Source organism: Tamandua tetradactyla, chromosome 2 (assembly GCF_023851605.1).
Source record: "Tamandua tetradactyla isolate mTamTet1 chromosome 2, mTamTet1.pri, whole genome shotgun sequence".
In the NCBI taxonomy this organism is placed as follows: domain Eukaryota; kingdom Metazoa; phylum Chordata; class Mammalia; order Pilosa; family Myrmecophagidae; genus Tamandua; species Tamandua tetradactyla.
In genome coordinates this window covers 98,267,043-98,277,032 of record NC_135328.1, presented here as the reverse complement: position 1 = coordinate 98,277,032, position 9,990 = coordinate 98,267,043, and the positions used below count along the sequence as shown (strand labels likewise).

Here is a 9,990-nt window from a genome sequence, read left to right as displayed (position 1 = left end):
CAGAGTCCTCGGGCCTGGAGACTTACTGGGTTCCTTCCAGGATAAGTGTCAGCCTAGCCTGCTACTCTTGACACTGCCCTATCCTGTAAGGCCCTGTATCTTCTGAGGAGCTGTTTGTCCTCTGTCAACCTGAAATTGCTTTCATTTAATCTTCCTGAGTGAGGGAACAGAAAAGGGAGGTGGGAGGAAAGGCTCAAAAGCAAAGAAAACAAGGAGGAAGTGGCCATGCTCAGTGAACCTTCAAGTGTGAAAGGCTAATCCAGAAATCACTCACTAATCACCACCATGAAACCAGCCTGGAGTGACATCTCCTGTTACACATGCAACTCACCTTCCCCACCTCACTTCCTAAACCAAAGTGACCTTCTTAAATCTGGCCTCTCTAACCTCAGCTCTTGGCCCCATGCCCCTCCTATGCAAAAGCCTCTACACACCATTAGCTTCCTTCCAAAGTCCTCCTCTACTTCTCATTCAGATGGATATGCATTTCCTGTTTTCAGGACAAGGGTATTGGCCCGTGACCCCAGTAAACAAAACTTGAGTGCACAGGGCTGTTAGAATTTTTGAGGTATTTACGTATTGCATGGGTCAATTTGAAAGAGAAATGAGGTTTTCCGGGGTTCACGTTCACAGGAAGGCAGAATAGTGCTAGAAACTCCGTGGCACTCAGTGTTCAAAACAGCTAGGCTCAAAGAATAGTGTTGAAAAAATGATCATGCTTTAAGATAGTTGGGCTTTCAAACAAATAGCACGTTACTTCCTCCTGCCAACAAGTCAGACACTTTTGCTGATGGTGAAATTTTAAGAATAAAATTAAAAAAAAAAAAACTGGTTTAAAAGCAAGGCATCATTTTCTAGACAGGTCTCCTGTGGAGGGCATGGGAGTTAGGAGAGGAGGGCTTTGGCTTGGCTTTCCCTGGGTCTTGGAACTTTTCCCTATAGAATATGGTGTCTGTTCATCCTCTCCACAGGATGCCCATTTTTCCATCAGTCCCATGCTACCTATCTAACTTAAGGTTAACCAGTAATCTTCCTCTCCTTCAGTTAACCCCACTTTTAAATAGATCAGTACTGTTGGTCCCTTGCTCTCATAACTAGTTATGGGTTATGGGCAAGATGGGTGAGAAAAGAGTTGGCTTGGAGTGAGGCAGACAGGAAACCTAAGGAAGTCCAGCCAGAGGTCATAGGTCTTTTGAAATTGACCCCTTAAGACCACTTCTTGGTGTTTGACTGGCTCTTCATTGGTTTCTTTCATGTTTTTCCCCAGCCCTGAGGATTTTTTTTAACTTTTTTTATTAATTAAAAAAATTAACATACAAAACATTAAGGTATCATTCCATTCTACATATACAATCATTAATTCTTAATATCATCACATAGGTGCATATTCATCATTTCTTAGAACATTTGCATCGATTTAGAAAAAGAAATAAAAAAACAACAGAAAAAGAAATAAGACAACAGAGAAAAAAAAAGATTATACATACCGTACCCCTTACCCCTCGCTTTCATTTAGCACTAGCATTTCAAACTAAATTTATTTTAACATTTGTTCCCCCTATTATTTATTTTTATTCCATATGTTCTACTCTTCTGTTGATATAGTAGCTAAAAGGAGCATCAGACAATAGGTTTTCACATTCACAGAGTCTCATTGTGAAAGCTATATCATTGTTCAATCATCCTCAAGAAACATGGCTACTGGAACACAGCTCTACATTTTCAGGCAGTTCCCTCCAGCCTCTCTGCTACATCTTGAACAACAAGGTGATATCTACTTAATGCATAAGAATAACCTCCAGGATAACCTCTCAACTCTGTTTGGAATCTCTCAGTCATTGACACTTAGCCTCATTTCACTCTTCCCCCTTTGGTCGAGAAGGTTCTCTCAATCCCTTGATGTTAATTCTCAGCTCATTCTAGGGTTTTTCTCAGTCCCTTGATGCTGAGTCTCAGCTCATTCCAGGATCTCTGTCCCATGTTGCCAGGAAGGTCCACACCCCTGGGAGTCATGTCCCACGCAGAGAAGGGGAGCAGCCCTGAGGATTTTGCCTGCTTTTCTCTTCTGTTATTATAACTCCGCTGCCCTGTGTTTCAGGCCCATCAAGACTGATGAAGAGCAGGTACTTTTCTTTCCCTCCATGTCTGTGTTATCTGACCATCACTGAAACAAGCACACATCTCCTTTCATCTTTTTTCAAAACTATTTTTACTGCTAGTAAATATGATTAAAAAAAAGAGGGTATCACAACACAAAATAACCTGGAAACTGTAAATAAAGACTTTTAAAACTATAAGTCACTGGTTATAGTTCTCCTTGGTCATTTTTAACAGATCAAAGGGAATGATGTTTATAGAACAGTATTCCTGTGGTTCAGAACTGAAGCAGTGTTACAGGAAAAAAAGAATCACAATTTTCTAGTAATTTATATATTTAATAATAATAAGCACAACCTGGAAATAACTTCAAAATAAATCCTTCAGTAAGATACATGGTTCCCAGGAGTACTCCTTTATATTTCCATATTCCTTTTTTTCCTTTCCCATCTGTTCCTGTACTTTTCTTCCTGGTGCCCCTTCCCACCCACCACAGATAAACTCAGATACCCTCAGCCCAGAAACTTTCAATCTTCCTTCTCTCTCTCACTGCTCTTTATTTTATATAAATTTTATGTAAAATAACTGAGTCCTTCTATCCTCCTGCCACCTCTTGAATCTTGGCCTTTGCTACCGAATTTCTCGCAATAACAAAATAAAAAAAAAAAAGGAAGAAAGGAAAGCACTGGTCTGTAATGACAGGAGCTTCCTCAAAAGTGGTGGAGGAGAAGAACCTGCTTTGGCAAACTAGGAGGTACTGGTTATAGTCATCCTTATTGGAACTGGAGGAGGGAAAGCATAGAAATATTTACTTGCTAATACTTTAGTGTGGTCACAAGAAACAGACCTGATCTTTCATCATTCCCAGTTTAATTCACCCCCCAGTTTTGGTCCAAAACATAGATTCCCAACCTTATGGGTGGGAGCATTTCTCGGTGAGAATGCTAGCGCCTCCTAACCTAATACTTAATAATAGTTCTCAGGCACCACTATTGACCTATTCTTAGCACCCACCTCCTAATGGAAAGCAGAATATCTTTTCAGTTGGGAATCCTCAATCTTCCACAGCTTTTTGGAATTACAGCAATAATAATAATAACAATGATGATTATAGCTAACTTTGATAAGGTACTTTCTTTGTGCCAGGTACTGTAATAAACTCCTAACATCTATTGTCTTCTCTGGTTCTCAGGTCTTAATAGAAATGTATTAAGTTATATATTCTGGTGTAAGAAATTACCATAAAACTTAGCAACTTAAAACAAATATTTATTATCTCACAGTTTCTGTGGGTCAGGAATCTGGGTATGAGTTAGCTGAACCTGTTTGATCCCCTGCTTTGGGATCCTTCAGATGCTGCAATCAAGGTTTTGGTTGGGGTCTAGTCCTCTCAAGGCTCCACTGATAAAGGATCTAAGTCCAAGTTCATGTGGTTGTTGACAGAATTCAGGTCCTCAATGATGGTTGGCCAGAGGCCACCCTGGGTTCCTTGCCACATAGGCTTTCAATCATGGAAGCTTGCTTCTTTGGTGAATGCAAGCTAAGAAGACAATAAAGAAAGTCTGCTAGCAAGACAGAAGTCACAATCTTCTGTAACCTAATGATGGGAGTGACATCCCATCACCTTTGCTGTATTTTATTGGTTAGTTGCTAGGTCCAGGCCATGCCCAAAGAGCAGAGATTATACAAGGACATGAGTACCAGGAGGCAGGAACTATGGGGCCATCTTAGAAATTTGCCTACCATAAGACCTAATGGAGAAAGAGAGAGAAGGGGTCATTTTAAGGTTGCAATGAAAATATGAAGACTAAAAAATGGAAGGGTAGGGATCAGAGCTAACAAAAGTGGGGGTTGTCGGTGGAGTGGGGAAGTACCTTGTATCTTTCTTCCTCTCCTACCCCATACATGAAGGTAGAACTGAGCAGATGTAGGGTATGGGGCTAATGGGCCTGCATGGAACTAATGGGGAACTGCACAAAGAACTGCTTTCCCATTAGGAAAGTGATGGCATTGGAGTAGTAGGGTAATGGGTAGCAAAGAAGAACCGAGAATAAGCTCTCTGGGCAGAAGTGACCCAGAGTACCTTTTACAGGGGGCTTTTGGCAGGGGCATGTCAAATAAAAAAAAGGCAAGAAACAGGGCATGACCCTGATCTGAAATAAGGTGTTTGCAACCAAAGACAGTCAAGATGAAAGAAACAAATTCCAGGCAGTAAACGGGAGGTTGGTTCTGGAAAGATCCTTTGCAGCAGTGTTACATAAAGCAATGGTACAGGGGAGGGGACTCAGGACATTTTTTAGCAGCATCTGCCAAAACAAATTTCCTCTAATGTGTATTTTATGAGGGAGAAAAGATGGCAGGGCTTTTCAGAGCTATTAATGAGCTGGTGTGCTTTGTGAAACACTACGGTGTGTGTGAGGGAAGGGAGAAATTGAATAGCAGCAATTCTCATGCATTTGTTTTGCATGGAGGTGGTAACATGCTGTACGCTTTTGGGACTGCTCTTTGATCGGATGCTTGTAGCCTCACTTGTAGGCAGGAGGGTGTGCCCTGGTTCAGATATTTCTGTTGAACCAGGAATGGTGGCCTGTAATTGAACAATAACCAAAAATCCTGGGACCACAACATTTGGGCCCCAACAATGGGAAATGTTCAGTCCCAGAATCGGAAGTCACCAGTATCATCTTTAACAACCATCCCTAGAAAGCTCCCAAATCTCCAAGGCTCTGTCTGTTATAACCTATCTCTCCAGCACTCTCCAGTACTCTCCTTCCCCTCCTGCTGAAGCTCAACTGCTTGTCAATAGAGAGGAAAGGGTATGGAGTGCAGCCTGTGGGTTTTTCCCCTGGAATCTGGGCACTATCATAGTATGAGGGGAAAGGGGAGAGTCACTGAGGGAGGCAAGACAAAAATGTCAAAAGGCTTAAAGAAATGTCTTCTTAGTAAAGAGAAAGAAAAAGAAAGAAAGGAAGGACTTGCCAAGCCACAGAGAAGATAGCTGTTCAAGGAATACTAGTTTCTCTAGCTTTTAGTGGGGTCTTATGTACATAGGGATTAAGAGACTGTTTCAACCAAAGGATGAAGGATCGCCCCTCAAATAAGTAGGTAGAATCAGCTGGAGGTCCCACCCTTCTGAGAAGAGCAAGACAGCTATGAGAAGCCACTCCTTGCAGTACACAATGCTATGTTTTTAGGTTAATTCTCTGAGGACATCACAGTTACTTCCAATGGTTAATGAATAGCCTCTGAGTGCCTGCTTCATTTAATTGTCCAAAGGCCAGCTGGTCCCAGAGTGCATAAAGCTCTGAGCTGAGTAACAAGAGCATTCTCTCCAAGCAAGCAGGGAGGCAGGGGGGTGTCAGGGTCCGCGAGCCAGGTTCTAAAGGAGCTGGGATGCAGAGCAGAACTGGCCTCGCTCTCTGTGCCCTTGCTCTCCTGATGGGGTTCTTGGTGATCTGCCTGGGGGCCTTCTTCATTTCCTCAGGCCCAATGTTCAACTGCCGGGGGAACCTGATAGTGGCCTATTCGCTTTTGCCTCTAGGGTTTGTCATCCTTTTGAGTGGAATTTTCTGGAGCACCTACTGCCAGGCAAGGGAAAGCAAAGGGTTATTCAGCCACGTGCTCCGACAACACCTTGTTCATGGAGACCTGGCCTTGGTCACAGTGGACAGGTATGTGCTGAGCATCCGATGGGACTGAGAAGAGCTGAGAATGGGGCTGAGTCATGGAAAGACCAAATGAGGTTTTTTTCCAACAGATTTTAAAGTTCGGTATGGGTTACAGTTTCATGATATTTCATTTTTTCCTTATAGCTGCTCCAAGACACTGGAGAGCAAAAGAAATACCAATATATTGATTCAGCAGTCATATTCATTAGTTAAATCCTATCTGCATGACTTCTCATTCCACGGTGGGGTAACTTATATGTCCTAGGGCTGTATATCTAGAACCAACACTTTATTACCAGGGTATTACTCTGGGATAATACTAGAGGATTCCTCTGAAAAAAAACCGTGAAGTAGGAGGTATTTATCACAAAGAAACCATTTCTTTTCCCTGGTGAAAACCTACCTAAAGCCGATTTAAGGCCCAACTCTAAAGGGCTTTTGGTATATCATGGGAGCTGTCATTAATTAGAGGCTGGCGTTAATTAGGTGGTTAGTTGCTTCCCATAACCTGGCTACTAGCTTATAAGGAAAGCAGGTCCCAAACCAAGTGCTGCCCTACATAAATTAGCAAGCAGGCATAAAATCGGCCCTTGCACCCAGTTTTCTGTCCCTTTAGGTGTTCTGGTCACACCTGGCATGAAACATTCACTTATGCAAGGTGAGAATATTCTAGAGGTAAAAGTCAGTTAACCAGGTGGTCAGTATCAGGCAGTCTTCTAATTCTTGAATGAACACAGGACCATTAAGGACTAAAGCCTTAGGTATCACCCTTAAGGTACAAGCTATAAGATTTTATAAATTCTTTGACCCTCTTTATGTAAGAGTACGGAGTATCTAAAATAGTTTAGCTACTCCACATAGTTTGAATAAAAGTAATTCTACTTGTGACTGGCCAGTTTTTACAGACATTATACTACTTAATCAGATAGTAATTAGAATAATCAAAACCCATTTCCAATGTTAATAATGTTAACTAGTGTAAATCTCCCTGGCAATGTGGGACCTGACTCCCAGGGATGAGCCAGGACCCAGCATCATGGGATTGAGAAAGCCTTCCTGACCAAAAGGGGGAAGAGAGAAATGAGACAAAATAAAGTCTCAGTGGCTAAGAGATTTCAAACAGAGATTATCCTGGAAGTTATTCTTATGCATTACATAGACATCCCTTTTTACTCTATGGTGTATTGGAGTGGTTAGAGGAAAGTACCTGAAACTGTTGAATTGTGTCCAGTAGCCTTGATTCTTGAAGAATATAGCTATACAGCTTGTACAATGTAACTCTGTGATTGTGAAAACCTTGTGTCTGATGCGCCTTTTATCTAGGGTATGAAAGATAAGGAAAAAAGATAGGGATAGGGAATAAATAAATAATAGGGAGAAATGGGGGTAAAAATTAGGTAGGTTGAAATGCTGTGGGTCAATGGGAGGGGAGGGTGGAGGCATGGGATGTATGATTCCTTTTTTTTTCCTTTTCTGGAGTGATGCAAATGTTCTAAAAATGATCATGGTGAAGAATACACAACTATGTGATGATATTGTGAGCCACTGATTGTATAATATGGTTGGACTGTACATGTATGGATATTTCCCAGTAAAATTATTTGAAAAAAATACTAACTAGCAAGGCCTCTGGGTTTGATGAAAAAGTATAACTGAAGTAATTGTAGATGTTTCTCGAGCAAGGCTTTTAACGCTTTTTTAAAAAATATAAATATTAGTTGACTACCTCCAGAAAGTGAATTACTAATAAGACCAACTGATTGCCCATAGACCGTAGCTTAAAGTTACTTGCACATGCACAAAATTATGAAATACTTCAAAGTGAATTATGGACATCATGACATCCCAGTTTTACTGCCTTCTTTTTCTGTCTCTAATGGATGCCCAGTCAACTCAGAATGTCTAGTAAGTCAGACTGGGAAGTTACATTTCTTAGAATCATTTGCACTCAAAATGGGCCGGGGTTGAGGCATCAAAACAAATGAGTCTCTGATGTTAGAATTCAGGGCACATGGAACATGAATGCACGGGGTCGGGGTGGGGAGTTGGGATGTGAGATTTTCTACCACGGCAGTCTTCCTGGAGCCTCTCAAATTATCCCAGGCAAAAGCTCACCTTTCTGTCTTCAGTGCCTTTACACAGTGCCCTCTGACACAGCTTTGGCTATTCTGAGCAAAGGCTGAGATTTATACTGTACAGTAGACAGTGCCTTTAGCTATTTGGCTTTGGGCCTGACAACATTTGGAATGGAGCTGTGGATACAATTGGCAGTCCCTTTTCTGTTGTGGTTACCTACCATAAACACTCCCTGTAGGTACTGGAAGGACTCCCTCCATAAATACACAACTCAACCAAGCTCACCGTCTCCTTTCCTCATGTCCTCCTCACCCCCAGTCCCATTCACAATGGGGAAGCCTGAAGGACTTAGCAGTTAGCAACTTGGGCAAGGGTACCCATGAGTACATCAGCTCTGGCATGGGTAGCTCCTTCAGCCATGGGCCTCTTGGCACACAGAGAGGTCCAACTGAACTCTGCACGAAGCTGTCAGTTGAAACAGTTTGAGAAAGAGTATGTTTGTATGCTTTCTTTGAAATGATTCTAAGGCTTGAAAGAGTGGTGGGAAAGAGAAAAGCATCACATCTGGAACAGTTCAGGGATCTGCCTGCCATTGGTTTTCATTCATTATCTGGTTGGTTATGAGGATCTGAGACAGAGAGTTCAGCTGAATAGAAGATGATGTCTGTGAATGGAGATAAGGATGTGAATGGACTACCTAACTGGGTAGAGAGAAGTTCCACAGTCAGGCCCCTATGTCTCCTAACACTGATAAGGACTTCACTCTGGAGGTCCCTGGTCCCATGAGTTTTCTAAAGAGTAAGAAAGAGGGAATAATGTAGAATAACTGATTGGGAAAAATGGGACTAGAGTCATGCGTCCTGTGGTTGATAAAGAGAGTTCTGCCAGAAGAGCAGCACATTAAAAAAAAAAAAATGGTGCTGTCAGGGAAAAAGCACATCTGTCTCAAAATTAATGTTTCTTAAGAGTTTAGTATAATATGAATTGAGAAAAACAGATATATGCCTCTTTGGCCTTAATCGTTTAAATGACACATGTATGTTTGTGATGAACTTTGTCCCCCAGGCCAGATTTTTACCCTCCAGCTTATGAAGAGAGCCTTGATGCTGAAAAACAGACCTGCACTGCCAGGGGAGAGGCCGCTGATATTCCTCCACCCCTGTACACAGAGATAGACCTGGAATTCAGAGATGAAAGTGAGGCTCACCCAGAGGCTCCACCGTCCTATGGAGCATCTCTAACAGACATGGCGGCCACAGCAACATCAGAGGATGCAGAGAAGTCAAGCCGAGCATGCTGAAGGCAGGAAAAGCACTCCAGAACCGGTGACATACCCTTATGGGAATCAGCTGCTAATAATAAACTCAGTCAAGGGAAAGTGAAAAATAAACTGTATCAGTGACCTGCGCTGGACCTTGCCTAGGGGATGCTCGGAAGGTGCAAGAGCAGGCGGGGGCCCTGGAAGGGTATGGTCGCCACTCAGCTTGATCATTTAAGAGGATTCACACTAAGCCCAACCAAGAGGAGTTTTTGGACTGCAGAGGTGCTGGCGGTGAGCTCTCTGCTCCACAGAAGCGCTTTTTGCACACATCACCTCTGCCCCAAACAGGGTTGCTGCCATCCATTAGGACAGTATGTGACTTCATTTACTGAGTTACTTAATAATTATAGGAAAGTAAGCGGAAATGAAGGATCACTGCCATTTAAATTGTGCATTGCTCAGTGTCTTCATGGCTGGTTTCACAGTTTTGCCCATATGCCACTCACCAGAGTGACGAAGTAATTCATATCGTGGGAGATTTGTTCTTGGCATCCATGAGTTTTATTTTATTTTGATTTTGTCTATTTTATTTCTAGTTGAAAGAAAAGTGACTGTAACATTTACTTTCAAAATTGTTCAGATACAAAATTTTAAATGAGTAGTTTTAAATGGGATCCCCATACAAACAAATTTAAGATTTCTTAGAGAACGAAATTGAATAGACAGTATCCTTAAAAATTCATAATATGCAGAATTCAGAAAAAAAGAATTCGAACTAGCAGAAAGATTGTAGTGATATAGGATGTGTTATAAATCTTGAAAAGGTTTTAATGTATCTTCTGTTTTTTGTTTGAAAGATAGGAGACTATAGTGAAGTACCTTGATCAT

General features: G+C 41.8%; 1 protein-coding gene across 1 annotated transcript; it reads left to right on the top strand.

Moving 5' to 3' along the window:
• The first annotated feature begins 5,397 nt into the window (after positions 1-5,397).
• On the top strand, positions 5,398-9,141 carry TMEM252 (transmembrane protein 252). The gene is made up of 2 exons (XM_077134754.1): positions 5,398-5,768; positions 8,907-9,141. Exons 1-2 carry the CDS (start codon positions 5,491-5,493, stop codon positions 9,139-9,141), a joined length of 513 nt encoding a protein of 170 aa, XP_076990869.1. The 5' UTR covers positions 5,398-5,490.
• Positions 9,142-9,990: the final 849 nt, after the last annotated feature.